Source organism: Myiozetetes cayanensis, unplaced genomic scaffold, assembly GCF_022539395.1.
Source record: "Myiozetetes cayanensis isolate MyiCay16 unplaced genomic scaffold, myiCay2020 scf16, whole genome shotgun sequence".
In the NCBI taxonomy this organism is placed as follows: Eukaryota; Metazoa; Chordata; class Aves; order Passeriformes; family Tyrannidae; genus Myiozetetes; species Myiozetetes cayanensis.
The window spans coordinates 17,015,479-17,035,223 of NW_026087270.1; the positions used below are offsets into that span (position 1 = coordinate 17,015,479).

General features: G+C 57.7%; 2 protein-coding genes across 3 annotated transcripts; both read right to left on the bottom strand.

Annotated features, from left to right (window-relative positions):
• Positions 1 to 1,142: 1,142 nt before the first annotated feature.
• SLC38A7 (solute carrier family 38 member 7) lies at positions 1,143 to 6,574 on the bottom strand. Of its 2 annotated transcripts, none has more exons than XM_050311677.1 (11): positions 6,441 to 6,574; positions 4,795 to 5,235; positions 4,365 to 4,563; positions 4,140 to 4,284; positions 3,929 to 4,027; positions 3,589 to 3,646; positions 3,144 to 3,258; positions 2,785 to 2,932; positions 2,500 to 2,699; positions 2,152 to 2,206; positions 1,143 to 2,065 (listed from the first exon to the last, which is right to left on the bottom strand). In XM_050311677.1, exons 2-11 carry the CDS (start codon positions 5,059 to 5,061, stop codon positions 1,963 to 1,965), a joined length of 1,389 nt encoding a protein of 462 aa, XP_050167634.1. In that variant the 5' UTR covers positions 5,062 to 5,235; positions 6,441 to 6,574; the 3' UTR covers positions 1,143 to 1,962. The 2 variants fall into 2 exon arrangements, with proteins under 2 accessions (XP_050167634.1, XP_050167633.1); XM_050311676.1 differs by lacking the exon at positions 6,441 to 6,574 and adding an exon at positions 5,401 to 6,199.
• Positions 6,575 to 7,477: 903 nt separating this feature from the next.
• On the bottom strand, positions 7,478 to 19,239 carry GOT2 (glutamic-oxaloacetic transaminase 2). The gene is made up of 10 exons (XM_050311679.1): positions 19,092 to 19,239; positions 14,008 to 14,164; positions 12,754 to 12,882; positions 12,457 to 12,516; positions 12,179 to 12,340; positions 11,602 to 11,706; positions 10,632 to 10,782; positions 9,855 to 10,020; positions 8,770 to 8,920; positions 7,478 to 8,627 (listed from the first exon to the last, which is right to left on the bottom strand). The coding sequence occupies exons 1-10, from the start codon at positions 19,157 to 19,159 to the stop codon at positions 8,505 to 8,507; spliced, it is 1,272 nt and encodes a 423-aa protein (XP_050167636.1). The 5' UTR covers positions 19,160 to 19,239; the 3' UTR covers positions 7,478 to 8,504.
• Between the last annotated feature and the right edge of the window lie 506 nt (positions 19,240 to 19,745).

The following is a 19,745-nucleotide window of genomic DNA, read 5'->3' on the forward strand; positions in this document are numbered from 1 at the left end:
CTCGGGCGCTCCAGGGCTCCTTTGGCCCCTCTGCCGAAATCCTCCCTTTCGTTTGCACCCTCCTGGCTCCATCCCCGAGACGAAAATCCCCTCAGCCCCTTCCCGCCCGTCTCGGCCGCCCCACACCAGCCTGGCAGCCCCGGGGTACCCACAGCGCCTTCCCCGGCCCTGGGTGCGAGGACACCCCGGGGTGAGGGTCCCTCTCCCACAGAAACCACCTCGTGCTGGCCCGGCACACGCACCACAACTTCACTTTTATTGAGCCCAAGCCCCTCCGCGTCCTGCACGTCATAAAACACGCGTTAAAAGGCCGGTGTTTGTAAACAGTCAGGGGAACAGTAAAGGCAAACAGGAAGGGCCGCAGCACCTCCGGACCGGCCCTGCCCTCAGCCACGCGTGACAGCCCAACATGTGCGACCTCCTCGTGCCCAGCACACCGTTGGAAAAGCCAGGGCCACAGGACCCAGCAGGTACCAAACCCCTCCCCGTGTCGGGGGGACAGCACTGGAGGGCAGAAGTTGAGGGCACGGGGGGCTGGAGGTCCCCTGGGACAGGCAGGAAGGACCCCTGCCCTCACAGCGTTCCTCAGACATTCCTGCTGTGCTTGGGGCTTTTCTTCCTGCTCCTCCCTCTGGATCTCCCTGTCCCGTCCCGAGCAGAGATGGGGAGATCCCCATTTACACACAGCAAGTGTTGGTAAGGAAAAAACCAAAAGTTTCCATGTGGGAAGCACCCAAGTGCTGTCAAGCCTCTGGTTGGGAGAGAGCCCTGAGGGAAGTACAGGAGCACATTCCTTGGCTCACTGGGCTTCCCACCAGGACAGCCCGGGCTGCTCCCAGAAAGATGCAGGGCCAGGTTTTGCACAAAGCCAGGCTGGACCCTCCTCACGGCTGCAGCAACAGGGACACGTGAATTCCTCCCTCTCCCAGGGTTTTAGAAGCCAAACGAGGACAAAAGAAACCCAAAGACATACCCAGAGCCGTTTGCTGTCGAGGTTTAACTCCCCCAACCAAATGTGCAGCTGGGGGAGCTCCTTAACCCAGCAAAAGCAGGAGTGACACCATCATCCAGATGGGCAGCAGAGGGACAGCCCAGAACAACACCAACCACAGGGAGTGTAAATGACCGAGGGGACAACATAAAACAGATTAATACTGACTGCTTTATCTCCAAAGCATCCCTTAAAACCTCCACCTGGCCCAGTCCCATTCCCTGGAAGAACAGGATAGGAAATTCAGAGAAGAGTGTAGTGTCTTCAGTAGCTCGATGCAGTCACTGCAACTTCTCTACCGAGTGATCAACTTCTGGCAGGGAAAGCACTGCACTGGTGTGTCCCTACCCCAGGGTCATCCTGATCCTCCCTCTCCCCCCCAAAAAAAAATCAGGGCAACAGTTCCCCTTTGTAACAGGAAGGCAGAGGGAGGACAGGAGACCAGTGAGCTGAGCCACAGGAAAGCAGAGTTCAAACCCAACACTGACACAGAAGATGAGTACAGGGGTGTCCCCCTGTCTGGTAAACATGATTACTAAGTTCCCTTTATGCAAAACACTTTTTCTCCCTCCAAAGTTGGGAGAAGGAGGAGTTTGAGCTGTGGAGAGGAGCTCCACGGGCACGGGGGTGGTGGAGAGGGATGAGAGCAGCACGGCTTCACAAACCCCAACCACCAGCCCTTAGTGATGCCTGGCAGAGCGACGTCCACCCTGAGGGGCACAAAGGGCTTGCCCTGCCCTGGTAGTGTTGCTCTGGCTTCACCAGGGAGCCAGGGCTGAGAGAAACCTGACTGCCTGGTGCCTTAAGACAATGAGATACCAACCACCACAGGGCTCGTCCAGCCGAGCCCCGAGTTACAGCGCTCTCTTGGATCTTCCCAACATGCCAACACGTTTCCTTCCCGCTTCCCTTTGGTCCTAGGGGGAATGTGGGTCCCCTGAGCAGCAGCAGTGCAGTCCAGCCTGCAGCAGTCAGGCAGTGAGGTCCAGGAAGATGGCGTTGGCAGTGGTCTGTCCGAAGATGAAGGCTCCCAGGGTGACCATGAACACCCCATAGCTGACCTGGGCCCACCAGCTGTGGAGGCAGGAGGACAGGGCACATTTTAGAGGCGACCTTCACCCCAATATCCACAGGGGAGAGGGAAGGCACATTTCAGTTACCTGAGTGCCCTGGTTTCTTGGATCTCGGAGAGCTTGGCTTGAATCAGACAGAGCCCTGAAAGGCAGGGGAGGCACATTTAGACCCAGATGAGGACTGTCCCCTGGGGCCTGAGCACACACCCCACGAGTCAGGGAGCCACACTCCAGTTACAGAGCAGAGTCCAGTCTGAAGAGTTGAGCTGCCAACCGACCTCATGCCACATTTTTGTCCTTCTCTAAAAAGCTCCCGATTCCCGTGTCTCCATCCTGCTCCCTCCCGATTCCCGTGTCACCATCCTGCTCCCTCCCTCCTCCAGACACAAGGCCAAGAGAGCTCTGGCAGCCCCTGAGCACGCCAGGACGCCCCACCTGGGAAGACGAAGATGAAGCAGGCGGCCAAGCCCCCGATGACGGAGATGACTTTGCCGATGTCGGGGATGAAGAGAGCCAGCAGGAGGGTCAGCAGGAACCAGCTGATGGTCTGCAGCAGGCGCCGCCTCCGCTCCCGGACCACGTCCTCTTCCACGGTCACCCCGGTGTAGCGGAGCCAGAGCCCCTCCAAGACAGCCCTGCGGGCACAGAGCCAGGGCAGGGGGGGTTTCCCTGGGCTGCCCCTCCTGCCCACAGCAGCCCCTGCCTCCTCCCGGTGCTCACCGGCCGCAGAAGTGCAGGATGGGGTAGGATGTCAGCACGCAGAGGATGATGAAGGCCCGGGCCAGGGCAACAGGGATGTCGTTGGAGGGGTAGGACATCAACACGTCCTGGTCCACCCCAGCTCCGAAGGTTAGGAAGCCACAGACACCTGCCAGGAAGGGAGCAGTGAGCAGGGGACAGGGAAAAGTCTCCTGCACTTGGGTTTGAAGCATCAGACTTGGATGGACATGGCACAGGACATGTTGCAGAGGGGGCTAGATGGACTCCCCTCCCTTCCCGCTCTGTCCCTTGCTGACCAGAGGGGAATTCACAGCCTTTCCCAGGACTGTGCCACACCCACGTGCTATCCCCTCACTCACCAGTGCCTGTGTAGACAAAGAGAGCGATCACCATGGCTACTGTCACCACTGCCCCCCAGGTCTTCACCTCCGGCTGCTTCATGCTGTTAAACACGGGCACGCTGCTCATGTGGCACTGCCAGACACAGAGAGCAGGGACACACGATGGGCTGAGCCATGCTGATATCCCAGGCTTGTTCTGATATCCTGTTCTCCCCAGGTTTGTCACTGGGGAAGAAAAAGTGGCGGGACAGGCTTCCCTGGCCTTCCCAGCTGGGGGAAAATGGATCCGCCTCCATCCAGAGGTGGTGAGAGGTTAACAAGGCTTCAGCCCCCTCCCAAAGCTGTGCAGTGAGCACGTGGGGAGGGTTTTAGCCAATCACCCAGGGGAGCATCCCTGGATCACACTGATCCCCCACCCAAGCAGCAGTGGCGTGGAAGGGGAGTGCCAGGCTCAGGGCCTTACCTGGAACCCAAAGCAGATGGTGGGCATGGCATTGAAGACAGCTGTCCAGGTGGAGGGGCTGGTGGGAGAGAAACACCCACCAGTCAGACCAGGGCCCCCAGAGCCCCCCACCCAGTGCCCAGGGGAGGATGAGCTGGGAGTGCTCAGTGCCTGCTGTTATTGCACCCCCCACCCAGGATGATGCCACTGCATGGGGTGAGTGGGACCTGGCACTCACCCCAGGTCCAGGGGTGAGCCTCATGAAAGATCTGTCCCCACCCTTTGCAGCCCTTGCTCCTGCACCCCTGCCGGGCTCTGCAGTGCTGAGGTGGCACCATCAGCTTGTGTCACCGCCTCTCACCTGGTGGGGATCTCCACAGGCACCAGCTCCTTGTCAGGCCAGATGTACTTGATGATAATGACGGCCGTGACGTACCAGGTGCCGATCACGCTGAGGGAGCTGCGAGAGGGGACAGGAGACCATCGGTGCTCTGCCTCCCCACTCTGTGTGCTTAGGTGGGTTCTGGCTGGCCTACCCTGAATCCCAGCCCTGGAGGGCCCTCCCTACCCACCTGGCATATTTTTGGAAGCCGATCTCCTTGGGAATGGAGAGGGGCAGGATGAGGAGGAAGGCGGTGATGCTGATGGTGAACTTGCGGTCTGTGTACCAGTGGCCGCTCCCGGCTTCCTCGGGCTCCTTCACCAGAGCAGCAATGACTGTGGGAACAGCCAGGGCAGTCAGGTTGTCCCTTCCAGCTGAAGGGACAGCGCCTGGTTGCTCTGTGGGACACACTCACTCTTGTCCTCCTGGTCTCCGATGATGATGAGGAAGGCGATGCAGGTGCCGAAGGTGTAGACGGCGATGGCCACCTCGCACAGCACACCGGGCACCTTCCCACAGACAGCCCACACAACCTCCTGGTAGGTGCGCTCGTTGCTGGCCTGAGAGCAGTACGCCAGGATGACCAGACCGCCGATGATGAAGATCAACATGCACTGGGGCGGGGAAGAGACAGGGAGGGGACACTGAGGCAACAACATGACACCGTCCCCAAAGCCACCCTGGGCAGCCACCCTGAACACACTGAGCACTCTGGTGCGCCTCACCCAACAGAGCTTCTTGCCAGGAGCCTGGTCCTCCCTGAGCCCTTTCTGGGGATCCCTCCCATGCCCCCTCCCAGGATGGGACAGGAGACTTCAGGAGACTTTCCCTTCCCCAGCCCTCACCATCTGCAGGGTGACGCCGGCAGCCACGCCTCCGGCCATGCTGAAGGCAGCGGGGAAGTTGAGCAGCCCAGCGCCCAGGGCGGCATTGACCACGATGAACACGGCTCCCAGGGCCGACGTGGCTCCCGGCCCGTTCCCGTGGCTCTCCGCGCTCTTGGGCAGCGTCTCAACGCTGGGGCTCTGCAGGAGCCTGGCCCGCTCCCCGGCATCGTCGCTCCACTCCCAGTCCTTGTAGTCGCTGTTGATGCTCCCGGTGCCCTGAGCCATCGTCCTTCCCGGGGTGCCACGTGCCACTGTCCACGTCCCACTAGTGGTCCTGCAGCAGGCTCAGCCCGTCACCTCGGGGAGGGTCCTCTGCCAGCACTGGCTCCATCAGGCAGGGAGGGCAGCAAACAGGCAGGCTGGGATGCAGCAACTCGGGGCTCAAGCACTTCCCTGCTCCTAGAAGGGGATGAAGAAGGACATGGTTAAGTGTTAATTAAATCACCTTAACAAGGGACAACCTGGGTGGAGGCACAGGGGAAACGAGTTCCCTGGGTCTCAGTTAGGGGGAATCACAGCACACAGGTGTCCTCACTCCAGCAGAGACACAGCAGGAGAACTCACCTCTCGTCCCCCAGATCCTGGGAGAGGACACTGCTGCTGCCAGATGGGGGACTGAGCCCCAGCTCTGTCCCAGCTCTGGGGCTGGGGCGCTGCAGCCTCCCAGCAGGACTCGCCTTTCTGTGGGCACGAGACCCAGCCAGCGTCACAGCTTCCTGATTTCCAACCCCAATTCCTGCAAGCTCTGCAAGAGCCACTGAGCACGTGCTCCTGGGTAAAGGGCAAGGCTGAGCTCAACAGGAATGACCCACATGTGCAGCAGGAACACCGTGTCACCGGGAAAAGTAGGACTGGCCCCTTCCAGTGCCCGCCCAGGGTGATCACCGGCACAGTCTCAGAAGCTTTGGGACCTGAAGATCTGGTGTTTCCAGCATCGCAGCTTTTTGGGGTTGGACAGCCCAGATCTCATCCCAGTGCCTCCAAGCTGGAGGAAATCAACCCTCACAACCTGTCAGGGCTTTGCAGGGAGCTACACGGCCACGGGAAATCTCTTCTCAAGGAAAACATCTTCTTTTTTCTTTTTTTTTTTGTTTCCATAGACCCTATCTACAGAGACTCATCTTCCCAGCCCACCCTTTGCTTCTGGGCTATTTAAACCCTGTGCTTGTGCTATGAATCCTCTTCAAAGATTTCTGGGGAAGGCGAGGAAGGGCTGCCCTCTTGCCCGTGGGCAGGAGCGGGGAGGGGACAGGCCGGTGGGTCCGCGTGGGCTGCAGCTCCCACCCGGCCGAGGATGCTGCAGGGGGTCGATGCTTCTCTCAGGGCCGGGGGACGATACCGAAGGGTCCTTTTCCCCCCCTGGCAACGCCGCCATACTCTGACAACCACAGAGCCCGAGAGCAGGCGCGTCTCCGAGGGTGACTCGACAGCCCCGCGGCCCCGCGTGGGCCCCGGCGGCGCCCCCCGCCCCGAAAAGCAAGGCCCGGAGCCGGTGACGGCCACCCCCCCGCTCGCAGGGGACGCCCCGGGGGACGCGGCGCTGCCCCAGCCGGGCTCCCCGCGTGTCCCCCAGCCCCACAGCCCCGCAGCCCGGCCCCACTCACCGGGCGCTCCGCTCGGCCCCGGTGCCGGTGCCAGCCCCGGCCGGGCTCGCTGGCGGCAGCGCGGCGGCGGCTCCGCCCTGCCCGCTGCACGCCGGGGGTTGTAGTCCGGCCCCGCAGCCCGGGGAGCATCTCCGAGGGGCTCCCCCTTCGGGCAGGAGCCGCGGCAAGGACAGGGCGACACACAGGGCTGTGCTCCAGGGTGCTTTTATTGTACAGGGAAACGGGCAGGAGACAGATCCCCAGGTAGAGGAAAAGGGCAGGAGGAGGAGGCAGCTCCGGAGCCACGCAGAACCGGGGACCACAGCACAGGAACCCGCAGCGCCGCGGGCAGCACCCACGGCGGCGGCAGCGCGGAAAGCGGGTTATTGCACAAAGGGCAGCAAGCAGCGGCTGCGGGCACCGCGCCAGTAAACAAGCGGCGTGGAAGTGCAAACCCTCTGTCAGGGAGCGGCGGGAGGCTCCAGCCTGCCAGCAGTGCAACAACGTGCACCAGACCGGGAGAGGTGCCCAGAGCGGTCCTTGCCAGCTCCCAGGGGCACACGGCTGCCCTGGGCAGGAATGAGAAATGAGGACTGCTCTGCTAAATACCCTGGTATGGCTGCAGAGGGGAGAGGTGCCAGCGGATGGAGAAAGCTCATGTAGACTCAGAGGTAATGACCCCAGGTCTGCCTTGGGAGGCACCCTGGGCTGCCACAAGGAAAAACCCGTCGTGCTCCGGTGGCAGGGGTTAGCCCCATGTCCCAAGGTAGGAAGTCTTTGGGAACTTGTCCTCTCCCCAGCAACACCTACATTCAACCCTGTAGGCTTCAATCTCAGCTCCATGATACCAACTCCCACCTGGGACCTCAGCTCGCACACCCCATGGTGTTTGTTGTGGCACATGGGTGGGAACTGCCCTCTCTCCCTGTGGGATTCTCTCAGATCAGGGTTTCACTGGCCACACAAGACCCCGGGTGCTGGCAAGTCCCTAAAAGGGATTGTTTGGTGCATGGAAGGGACAGGATCCAGCTGCACAATGACAGGATGAAGTCCCCAGCTCAGCATAGCCATGCACCAGTTTATTTGGATTAAAAATCAGAGTCCAGTGAGTCACAGGACCTCAGGGACACTCAGTTCTGCTCTCACACTTCCCTCAGGAGCTTTTCTGTTTTCTGGTGTCACCAGAAATGTGGTTGAACAGAGCAGATGAGAGGGGCACCCCCACGTGAGGGGGGACACAGCAGGACCAACCTCTTGGCTTAAGGACACACACACAGACTGAAGGGAGGGCTACTGGAGGAACAGGGCTGGACTGCTGGGCTTAGGGCAGGAATGGGGTGAGGCAGAGAGCACCAGAGAGCATTTTCAGAGGCAGTTCCTACTGGGGGGGGAAATGAGAAATGGTTTTCCCTCAGGGCACAAGAGTGAAGTCAGGAGAACCAGGCAGGTTTAGCAGAGGGCACTGCCCCACGCACCGACGCCACTGTGAATTACACCTGAAACGAGAGTCCCAGATGGAAAGAGCGAAGCCAACGATGGAGCAGAGTTTGGTAGTCAGAAGTCCTCAGAGCTGGTTGTCAGAGGACAGCTTTGGTGCTGCCCAGCCCCAGGCTGGGAGGATGGAGGAGGATGGAGCCTGCTGGCAGCAGGGACCGGCTGAGGAGGTCGGAGCAGCCCTCCCACTCAGCCCACCCGGCTCCCTGCCCGCTGCCCCTTGGGCAAGCAGCCAACAGGCTCCCAAAGCCTCCTCATGGACAAACGAGTGTGGGAAAGCCTTTGGTGCCTACGCCGGGAGGATGGCAGGGCTGAGCATTTGCTTCCTCCGGCGCAGAAGGGTGCTGGGGCTGATGGAGGAAGGATGGACAGCAGGGAACAGCAGCTGTGACGAGCAGGAGCCAGCAATGATGTCCCTGCTCCACAAGGCAGGGAGGATTTGACTAGGCTTCTACAACAACTCATCTACAAGATACATTCAGCGGCGGCTTCAAGTGCTGTGGTTGGAAGTATTCTGCTTGTTTCTTTTCCCTCCCCATCTTTGACTGGTGGGGAAGGGAAAGCCACCAGCTCCAGGGCACACCTTTGTCTTTACTTTGTGACTTGATGGATGGCATGAGCCAGGTAACCTACGTTGCCTGATGAAACTCCTGCCACAGAGATGCGTCCATCCTTTGTCATGTAGATGGAGAACTCCTTCATCAGCCGCTCCACCTGGAGTGAAAGAGCAGAGTTAACCACAGGCCAACCTCTGCTCTGTCAGCAGAGTGCAGATTTACCCAGCTTGGCACCTGCAGTCCAAAACTTACTGGTAAGGACGCAAAGGACACTTTGAGACCACAGGAATTGCATTTACCTGCTCAGGCTTCAGCCCTGTGAAGCAGAACATGCCGATCTGGTCAGTGATGTGCTGCCAGTTGTGGGAGGATCCCTCCTTCTTGAGGTTGGACACCAGCTGGTTCCGCATGCTGATGATCCGGTCAGCCATGCCCTTCACCTCCACCAGCCTGAGGAGCCAACCAAGGAACCGCTCAGAGCAGGGCTGGAACGCACCAACACTGCTCTTCCCACCCCAGCTCCTGGCAGTCAACCTCTCCACCTGAGAGGCCTCATATGGGGATGCAGATGAGCAAAGACCAGGGGGCATGAAGGTGTAGCTCCAGCTGGGGAGCTGCTTCTATCTCCTGATACCTGAAGCTGACTGCTATGTATTTGTTTCAGAGTGTAGGACACTACTACCAGTGTAGGCATTTCTCATGTCTGGAAGCCACAGGTCAGTAGGATCCTCATGGCAGCCCTGCCCAAACCCAGGTAAAGATAAACCAGGGCAGGCAGACAGGCCCTGCTCCAAGGCAGCACAGCTAGGAGACATCTCTGCTGGGCCCTGGCTCAGGCACAAGCATCAGGCTGCCAAATAACACAGCCCCCAGCGAGGCCACAGCACACTGCCAGCCTTTGTTCTGCCAGGCCAGCTGCTGGGAGGGACCCAGCACTGAGGACCTGGGAGAACAGCACAGGCTGATGCCAGGAGACAGGCTTAGGGCACCAGGGTTACATTCCTGGGTCTTATTCCCAGGGGGCTTATGCTTCCATTTCCCCCACGTGAGAGACACTACGTGGCTACAACGTTTCAGTCAGACTTTTGTGCTCCTTGGACAGGCAGCTCCTGCAGCCCTTAATCCCAGGGGAGCTTTATCCCTCCTTCACAGTGTTTTCTGCCTTGGTAACACAAGGAAAACTTGTTTGTATCAAGCTAGACCAATACCTGCTGATGCCAGGACATGAGCAGGGATCTCTCCAGAGGAAAAGGGTGGGACATGGTTCTGACTGTTCCTGAGGCTAAAGAGCTGCCTGTGACAGCAGCAGACAGCAAGGACAGCACAGGGCTGCCACAGAGAGACTCACACCTCACTGTCACGAGCATTAGAGGTCCCTTCTTACCACTCCTTCCGTAGGTCAGGGGTGTTGAGGATCGTGGAGGCAATGCGGGCTCCGTTCATGGGTGGGTTGGAGTACATGGGACGGATGAGGATCTTCAGCTGGGACTCGACCCTCTTGGCTTCCTCTGCATCTTTGCAGATCACTGTGAAGGCGCCAGCACGCTCTCCTGAAAGACAAGCAGAGAATACTCCGAGTTGGAAGGGACCCACCACAGGGATCATCGAGTCCAGCTCCTGCCCCTGCACAGAACACCAACAATCACACCTGACAGCACTGTCCAAACACTCAAACTCTGTCAGGCTTGGTGCTGTGACTGCTGGACCCCATTCCAGTGCCCAACCACCCTCTGAGTAAAGACCTTTTTTCCTAATATCCAATCTAAACCTCTCCTGGCACAGCTCCAGCCGTTCCCTCGGGTCCTGTCACTGGTCACAGAGAGCACAGATCAGTGCTGCCCCTTGTGAGAAGCTGCAGCCTGGGATGAGCTCTGCCCTCAGTCTCCTCTAGGCTAAACAAGCCCAGTGCCCTCAGCTGCTCCTTGTATGGCTTCCCCTCTAGACCCTTTGCCCTCTGGATGCTCTCTAAAAGCTCTCTATCCTTCTTACACTGTGACACCCAGTGCCACCCAGCTTTAGTGGATCTCTAGAAGGGTCTCCACCAGCTCCCAGCAGGTCATCCCCGCCCAGTACAGCAGGATGAGCACAGGCAGCAGGGAGACACTGGCACTAAACCCCAGGGGCTGGGTGAAAGCACGCCCAGGCCCCCTGCCCTGCTCACCGTAGAGCCCCATGTTCTTGGCGAAGGACTGCGACAGGATGATGTTGATGCCCTGGTCGATGAAGTGCCGCACGGCCCAGGCGTCCCGGTTGATGTCCCCGCTGGCAAAGCCCTGGTAGGCCATGTCGAAGTACACCAGGAGGTTTCGTTTCTGCCAGTACAGAGGGGAGAGAGTGTCAGGGGAGCTGAGCACCCCTCCAAAAGGAGAGCCACCCCCCTTCCTTTGCCACAGGGGAAGCAGCCCCAAAACCTGCAGCTGCCCAGCACACGTCAAAACAGCAGCTCAAAACCCTCCAGTGCATTTATGGGATGTGCAGTCTGGAACAGGAGGCACAAGCGGCTTCAGCAGTAATAAAATATTCAATTTGGGTGTCTTCTGTGTTATCAGTTTCCAGGAAAACCACCTGGGAAGTCTCTAGGCAGGCCCTTCCAGTGCCTCCAGGCAGATAACCCAGCCACACTGCCCTTCAGTCAGGAGACCCACAGCTTTCTGGGGGCCACAGAGGCCACTTTGATATCTACCAGTTCTCAGGACACTACTAAGGCATCCCAAGCCAAATTTCACTGGTTACAGCCTGAGGGAGCAGCAGAGAGGAGAGGGTAGAACCTGTCCCTCTCTGTTTCCAGCTGAAGCCTGTGAGGACACACCAGGCACATGGAAGATCTTCCAGCATTTTGAATACACCAGCACTGGGAGCTCCGCTCCAGCGATCACAGATCGCTCTTTCAACCCTGCTCTCCTTTCAGGTATCCCTGTCCCAGCTTCCTGGGAAGGAGCCAGCAGAAAGTCTGATGGTCAGTTAGAGAAGCCTGATGGGTGCATTTGTCTGGCTCCTGTCAGGAACATGACACCCATCCTGGCTTCAGGGAAGGGAATAACCTTTAGCCAAGGGAAGACCAGGTGCCACCCATGAAAGGCCAGAGGTGTGGTTTTCCCAGGAATGGCACAGTACCCTGGGACACCGCTCACCTTCACTGTAGCTGCCAACTCCTTCCACTGCTCCTGCCGGGGATCCACCCCGGTGGGGTTGTGAGCGCAGGCATGCAGGAGGATGATGCTCTTCTCTGGAATTTTCTGTGGAAAGTGTTACAGAGAATGAATTATTAACGGTATCTGAGCACTCTCCTCAGCAGCTGAGATGAGACTCATGCCCTAGACAGCTGAGATGAGCTCTGCAAGGGTTCCAGACTTGATTTAGAGTCTTCAAGCATCACAGAACGATACAATATCCTGAGTGGGAAAGGACCCACCACAAGGATCACTGAGCCCAACTCCTGGCCCTGCACAGGACAACCCCAAGAATCCCACCATCTGCACAAGTTGTCCAAACGCTCCTTGAACTCTGGCAGGCTTGGTGCCACAACTACTTCTCTGGGGAGCCTGTTCCAGTGCCCCAACCACTCTCTGGGTGAAGAACCTCTTCCTAATACCCAGCCTAAACCTTCCCTGACACAGCTTCACGTGGGATCATATTTAGGGTAAAGTAACATCATCGTCCATCTCCCCAGATCACCTCCCTTGCTTCCAGGCACGGCAGGCAACTCACAGAAATGTCATCCATGGCTCCAGAGAAGTCAAGGCTACACGTCTTGGGGTCGTAGTAACGGTAAGCCTGAAGTTGCATGCCAGCATCCCGGAAAATGGGGGTGTGATTGCCCCAGGACGGCTTGGGGAGATAAACATCACGGCTAGGCTTGAAGAACCGTTGCTGGTCAAGAGAAAAGACAGAGTGTTCAAATAGATTCAAGCAGTTAGAAAACCCTAAAGGTTCAGCTCTGGTCAAAATATGCCCTCTCCTTCTTCCCTCACTGGCCAAGGACTCACCAAAAAGTTGGCTCCAATCCGCAGGGATCCAGTGCCAGAAATGCCCTGCACAGTGACGAACTGCAAGGGAGGAAGGAGACAGCAGAGTGTGAGCAGCCACCTTACGATCCCTATATCAGCACCAGCAGAGGCACACCCAAACAGGGATAAGGGATGGAGGGCCTGCAAGGCTCAGCAGCAGCTCCAGTTGCAGAGCAGGGAGTTGGGTGCCCTGGCAAGGTTAAATCCCCTCCTTGGGCAGAGCTGTCTCAGAGCCATCAGCACTCCCACCCTCCCCATGTCCCAGCCCCTCCTTACCCGGCCACTCTTGATAACCTCGCTGTTTTCCCCCAGGGCCAGCTCTGCAGATGCCCGGGTGAAATCTGCCAGCCCCCCAATGGGCAGGTACTCCTTGTCCATCTTCTTGGATGCTATCATGGCCTCCGCCTGCAAGAGAGGACACACGTTCAGCGGGGGAGGTGTCCCCGTGGAGGGGACAGTGGGCAGCTTGAGGGCACTTCTCTGCACTTTTTGCTTGCTCAAAAGGGGCAGAATTTGGTTCCCAGGAGTTTCTGTTCAGGGCTCAATCCAAGCAAGGGGCAGCAGTGAACACCTCAGATGAAAACCTGTTTTACCAGGGGATGTGGTGCCCAGTGGCCACCAGAGCCCTCAGTGGGTGCCAGTGCCAGCTCAGCAGAGCCAGGACACCCAGCACCACTTCCAGCCCACCACCAGTCAGTGGTGCTGCACAAGGACATCCATTTCTCTGCCCAAGCAGGAAGTGTTGTGCAGGAGGGTGAGTCTGAGTGTCACCAAAAGACAGGTACTATCTCTGCATGGGTGACATTCCCAAAACAGGTAGGGTAGCAAGGCTTTTGCGGGGCCTCATTGTGCTGAGAGTGGGACACAGCCTGGCAGCACTCACACACTGCCAGGAAACTGTCCCTGCAACACCATCAAGGCTCCCTGGTTGTGACCCAGGACACGGGGGCAGGGAGGGCAAAGGATGATTTTAAACCCCCCACTGGTGAGACACATGGACAACTCCCCCCAGCACCAAGGAGATCAGCCAATCAGTGTGTGTGTCAGCTGCCAAATATTTAACAGCCTATTTCTATCTACCCTGACAGCCCTGAAAGACCCCATAATCCCCTCAGGGCAATGTCCACACCCAGCTCCCTGGGCTGGAGTTTTAGACTGGCTTATGGAGAAACTGCTAACATCGGCTCAAAGACTAATCCATTAAGGGGACAATGTCAGCTCTTTCCTCCCATCTTGGGTGGCCCAGGGAACATCATCAGCCTACTGATGTTCCTTGAAGTTGAAAGGACAGGTGCACTGGAGGAGTTGTGCAAGCCAGCAATTAGTTAAGAGTTACACGAATGGGAACAGGACATGTATTTCCTGTTTTGTCCCCTACTACCTAAGGGCTCTGTCGTGCCTCAAAATCATTAGTCCTGCTACAGGAGACATCCAGGAACATTTCCCACTCTGTTAGCGGCAAAGCTTGCTTTAAGGACCAACAGACAAGCCCTGTTCAGGAACCTTCCCCCTTCCTGAGAGCTGGCTCACCTTGCGGACGCAGTTCAGCACGTAGGGCTTCCCGTTGTCATCCCGGTACGCCCCCACCCCCAGGTTCATCTTCTTGGAGTTGGTGTCGCGCTTGAAAGCTTCTGTCACCCCCAGGATGGGGTCGGGGGGACCCATCTCCACGTGGGACCACCATGAGCTGAAAGGGAAAAAGCAGCAGCTGAGAATCAGCCTGGAGAGCCGGGCAGAGCTGGAACCAACATGGCTGGAGAGAAACCCTCGGGGGAATCCTGGCTTCAAACCACTGAGAAAGGTACAAGTAGTGTTAATAGAATTATCCAGGGGGGAAAAAAACGAACCAACTCCTCCATGCTCCGTGATCTGGCAGTGCATTTTACGTTGCAGAATGGACAGGGAGCCTCAGTTCACTGTGGCTGAAGATGCCTGACTCCCTGCCAGCCATCGCCGTGTCGAAATGGCCCTGTTTGCTTTTCCTGCTGACACCACAAAGAGTGCAGGAAACAGAAACCTTGAACTCTTACGCTCTGGACAAGTGTCCAGAGCCCACAGGTGGGATTGCAGAGGTTAGCACCTCCCAGGGAACCTTGGCCAGAGCCAGGCAGTTGCACAAAACTTGAGTATGGAGCCTCTTCCAAACTCCCAGAGGGGCTCCAATGGGTGAAAACCAATCTACCATTTCCACAACATTGGCTGGCCTAATAGAGATATTTCTATTTCCTGCCCTACAAACTCTGCCTCAGTTTTTGTAGCCAAATGCTGCCTTCCTGGAAATGAGAGAACACATTTTCTTCCCAGTGTGACAAGTCCCTTCTCCTGCTGTCGAGCACAAACCCCCCCTGTGTCAGGAGGAGCTTTGTGCCCCGCTCCCCCAGCACAACAAACCACCTGCCCCTGCCCTGCTGGCAGCACACCCTGAAGATGGAGAGGCTCTCTTAATGTCAAGGGCAGAGGAGACCAGGCTATAAAAAGAAACCTGTTATTTCCTTTGGCCACAGCCCCTGCCCAGTGCCACGTCCAGGCTCTGCAGACAGTGCAGGAGCAGCGGTGTGGTGGTTTGTAACCTGCCTGGCAGAGGCTGTGGCTGTCACAGCCCCCTCCCAAAGGCAACTCCACCCAGCTCTGAGCATCCACACCAGTGCCCACCCAGGTCCCAGAGCTCAGTGGGGAACAAAGGGTAGATTGGGTTTATCTCCTCTGGGGCAGGACTCGTGATTGCCGAAGGAGAAACACAAAGCCAGGGAGACACACCAGCTTTACCACACTCTGCAGCCCACAAAAGGCCACCTCACCTGAAGATAACAACCTTTCCTAACTTGGGGAATGCTGTCCTGGGGCTGGATTCTGCCCCAGGCAGCCTGGAGCCAACTCAGGGACAGCCAGACCTCCTGCTGAGTGCTGGGTGCAGACTCTGTGAGCAGGTACAGATCGGTGGCAGCAGGGCCAGGCAGGTTGAGGAAGCTCTAACATGATCAGAACTACTCACAAAATCATCTTTCCACTCTGTCCCTGTTTTAGGTCCACTGAGACCCAGTTTAAACATACTTTGCACTGTCCCGTGTCTGTAGATTGAATCTCATGGAGCCCCAAACATCTTTTCCCCTCTTCAGATAAACTGCTCTTCCCATCAGCACAGTATTTCCACATAAACAAACCTCTGTTTCTTCTCTCTGTAGGGTCTGTGGAAAAAAAGGGCAGTAAACACGTAGGAGGCAGAGCCACCTCAGGTAGTTTAAAAATGGAAGATGTCCTTAATGTTTTTAGACCTACCCGATCTTAATTACCTTAAGTATAGGATCAGCTTGGAAAGGGGGATGAGTCAGTCGTGCCAACAACACACACCCTCCAGAGAGGGACAGGGGCTGCAGCCAGCGGGGAGGGAGGGACCTGGGGAATCAACCTGAGCACAACACGTCAAGGGGGCAGTCGGGGCAAAATCCTGCTGCAGGTTCAGGCAGCAAGCAATGCTGCTCTGGAAAAACCTCTCCAGTGCCTTCCTGCCAAATGGAGGGGCAAGGGAAGAGGGAAACACTGTGCAAGAGTTTGTCCCTCTGCAGTTTAGCTGGTTTAGGATTCTTTTGGTACGGAGGGCTGCAGGAGCCTTGGCCATGTGCTTTAAAGAGCTGCTGCTTTGGAGGTGGAGATGGCACCTTCTTCCTGCTGGGCTTTTCCCCAAGCAGCTTACAGTGTTTGGGGTATTTAGGTCCAGATCCTGTGAAGTCTTAAGCAGGTCACTGGGCTCTAAAATGCTGCAATTAATGCTGATCCTGGGGGCATTTACCTAAGCTGCAGCACTCCAGAGAGTTAAGTGCTTTAGTTCTGAGCCGGTTTTCCTGTCGGCTTAAGGCACCCAAAGGGTAGGTTTAGGACCGATTTTCTTGTTCTCAGCCTGAAGGTTTCCAGATGAAGGCCAAAGCTGTTTCCAGGGTGGTGAGCTCGCAGGGAGACAGGAGAAAAGAGTCCAGGCTGAGTTGTCCCAAAGAGATCAGAGAGGTAAATCTTTCCCAAAACAGTTTGGGACAAAAAGTCTACCAGGGATCACCACAACCCCCTCCACACTGAAACCCCACATCACTGCTGTTGTCCCTGCACTGCCCCATATTTCACCTGGAGCAATTAGAAGAATATTGGTCTTGAATAAAGGCCAAAGCTATAAACTGCTCATCTCTGCCAGGCCAGAGGTATCTCAGGGAGGAAAACCAACCAGAGGTAAATTTAGGCTGGGACTGAGCTACCTGAGGGAATAATCAGTGGAAGCCAAAGCAAATCCTTCTCCAGCTACAGGACTTCAACACAGAAGGCAGTCCCAGGATGGATGCTCATCAAAGCTGGTATCTTGTTGTCTTGTTCTCTTCAGCCAGGCTGGTCTTCTGAACCAGTTTAATGCACAGCTGCAAGTGCACTGGGACAGAGAGGGGGAAACTGCACCCAGAAGTGCATAAAACAGCAGTGCCTTTCAAAAACCTGCGTGGAACTCGTGGCACAGACCTGGGAGGAGCTCAAGGACCCGAGCCAAGCCTGGAGAGTGAGTGTTTACAGGCCCAGTGGAGCTTTCCACTGTGGAGTGAGTGGCCAGCCCACGTTCCCTGAGGCACAGATACATCAGATCCTGGATCTCAGAACCTCTGCCAAAGCCCCCCCCAGCAGCTCTGCAAGCCAGGGCAGAGCAGAGGGGCCAAAGGCTGTCAGGATACCGCAGCTAAAGCAAATATTTACACACCAACAATGCCAACAGGCTGCTGGCTACTACAAGGCCTTCCAAGCCTAAACATCCCTCACCACAGGGAGCAGCAGGAAGCTTCCCCCCCAAGAAAAGCTTTTAAATAGCTGTCTTGTGATACATCAGAGCAGCAGACTGAGTTATCACCTTAATTAGCATTTGTGTGCCCAAAGGGAGCCCCTTTTAACCATTTCCTATCTCCTCATCTCTGTCCTGATTTCAGAAGCAGCACACTCAGCAATGGGAGTACCACCAGTTCTGTCGCTGAAGATAAGGAAACACAAACTGCTAATCACTGCTTGGCATTCCTTGGTGCATAACAAGGCACTATTCCCCAGCAGGAATAACGGGGGGCTGTGCACAAGGCTCTTTACTTCCCAGAGGGATGGGCTGTGTCTCTTGGGTGACCTCATTTCAACTCGGTAATTTACAGTTTGCTGATGCCAGGGGGCTCCATACCTTCCACAGGCCTTCCCAGCCAGCCCGTGGGCACAAAACACAAGCTCTGGATAGCTGCTCTTCCATCCCTTCTGAGAAGAGCCAGAAGCTGCCTCAGAAGGGCAGGGACGGGGAGCATTCATCTCACAAGCATTAATCAATATTTAACAGTCCTCTTTATCTGCTGGAATGGGGATTTAAAAAAAAAACCCACTGCTTTCCTGCTCTGACATGAGCTGGAAACTTTTTAAAGTGGTGCTCCCAGCCCTGTGCTCTCAGGTCAGCTGTGCTTTGTGGAGCTGTTCTGGGCTCTCTGCACAGCTCTGTTCCACCCTTTACCCTTTTATCCAACTCTGCTGAGCAGAACAGAGCAGTCCAAGCTGCCAGTGCAGGACTGGCCACACACAAACACCCTCCCAACCAGGGTTTGTGCCCTGAGGGCACAGCTCTAGCACAGCCAGCACCACTCACATTCCACGGGGTCACCACATCCCCACTGCACAACACACGGGATCCTGAAAGGTTTGGGTCACAAAGGACCTCAGAGATAACCTCATCCAACCCCTTCCAACGGACCAGGTTGCTCCAAGCCCCATCCAACCTGGCCTTGAACACTTTTAGGGATGGGGCAGCCAGAATTTCTCTGGGCAACCCATAGTGAAGAATTTCCTCCTAATATCCAACCTAGCCTTGCACTCTGTCCATTTAAAGCCATCCCCCCTCATCCTGTCACCCATGCCCTTGTCAAAACTCCCTCTCCAGCTCTCTTAGAGCCCCTTTAGGTGCTGGAAGGCCAAAATTAGGTGAGCCCAGAGCCTTCCCTTCTCCAGGCTGCACAACCCCAACTTCCCTCCTAGGAAAGGTGCTCCAGCCCCCTGATCATGTTTGTGGCCTCCCCTGGAGTGGCTCCGACAGGTCCATGTCCCAGAGCTGCCCACGGCGCTGCAGGGGGGGCTCAGCAGAGCAGGACACACACGCACAGTCGGTTTCCCGGCTGCGAGCGCACACGGCCGGCGCGTGCCCGGCCTCTCATCCACCACATCGCCCGTGCCCAGCAACACCCCAGCACCGCTGCTCGGGGCACAGAGCTCACCCAGCCCCGTTACTTGGGGCGCAGCCCCCCCTTTCCCCCCGGGGCTCCCCGGGGCCCACGCGGCCTCCACGGCGGCGCCTCAAGGGCAGGCGGGGGTCGCCGGACCGCGCCGCAGCCAATCAGAGCGCCGGAGCCCCCCTCCCCAGCCAATCAGAGCGCCGGAGCCCCCCTCCCCAGCCAATCGCAAGGCGGGAACCCCCCCTTTCCCAGCCAATCCGCGCGCGGTCCGTCCCCCCGGCAACCCCCTTCGCCCAGCGCGGCGTCACCCGCGGGCCTCGCTGGGGGGACGCGCTCCCCGCGGCGAGGGAACCCCCTCCGCCAACAGCCCCGGGGGCCGAGCCGCCCCTCGGCCCTCACCTGGCGCGGTGGGCGGCGGCGGCGAGGCGCGGGGCGGCGAGGAGCCGGCGGCTGTGCAGGAGCGCCATGGCGGCAGCGGCTCACCCCTCACACCTCACGCTGCGAGCGCCGGCCCAGCGCCCCGCCCCGCCCCGCGCATGCGCCGCCCACCGCTGGGCGCTGCCCCCTGGCGGCCGAGAAGCCTCATTGCAACCGCCGGCCGGAGCGGGGTGTGCGGGATGTGCGGGGCTGTACTGGGCTGTACTGGGCTGTACTGGGACATACAGGGCAGCACTGCACCGCACAGGGCTGCACAGCACTGTGCGTGAGCCGTAGAGAACAGTTCAGCTCCATATGGAGCCGGACAGGTCTGTCCAGGGCAGTGTTGGGTCGCGCTGGGCTGTGCTGTGACACACCGTAATGAACTCTGCAGGGCCATAAAGGGCTGTGCTCGGCCCTACAGAGCTGTACAGGGTTGTTCAGGATTGTATTGGGCCGTACTGGCCTGTGCAGGGCTGAACTGGGCTGTACTGGGCTGTACTGAACAGCACAGGGGCTGCCCCTCCCAGTTCCCCCCCTTCCCTGTCCCCATTCCCACCCCCAGCCCTGGGGGGCTCAGTGTTGAGACCAGAACCTCGTACACATTCCCAGCACCTCGTGCACGTTCCCAGCACC

What these genes read in the sequence shown, in the direction of transcription:
- SLC38A7 (XM_050311677.1), bottom strand. Translation starts at nt 5,061, where the DNA reads ATGGCTCAGGGCACCGGGAGCATCAACAGCGACTACAAGGACTGGGAG. An exon ending in CGGAGACCAGGAGGACAAGA is followed by an intron (nt 4,285 to 4,364) that starts GTGAGTGTGTCC and finishes CTGTTCCCACAG; the next exon opens with TCATTGCTGCTCTGGTGAAG. An exon ending in CCTGTGGAGATCCCCACCAG is followed by an intron (nt 3,647 to 3,928) that starts GTGAGAGGCGGT and finishes CTCTCCCACCAG; the next exon opens with CCCCTCCACCTGGACAGCTG.
- GOT2 (XM_050311679.1), bottom strand. Translation starts at nt 19,159, where the DNA reads ATGGCGCTCCTGCACAGCCGCCGGCTCCTCGCCGCCCCGCGCCTCGCC. An exon ending in GGATTGGAGCCAACTTTTTG is followed by an intron (nt 12,341 to 12,456) that starts GTGAGTCCTTGG and finishes TCTCTTGACCAG; the next exon opens with CAACGGTTCTTCAAGCCTAG. An exon ending in AGTTGGCAGCTACAGTGAAG is followed by an intron (nt 10,783 to 11,601) that starts GTGAGCGGTGTC and finishes CTGTACTGGCAG; the next exon opens with AAACGAAACCTCCTGGTGTA.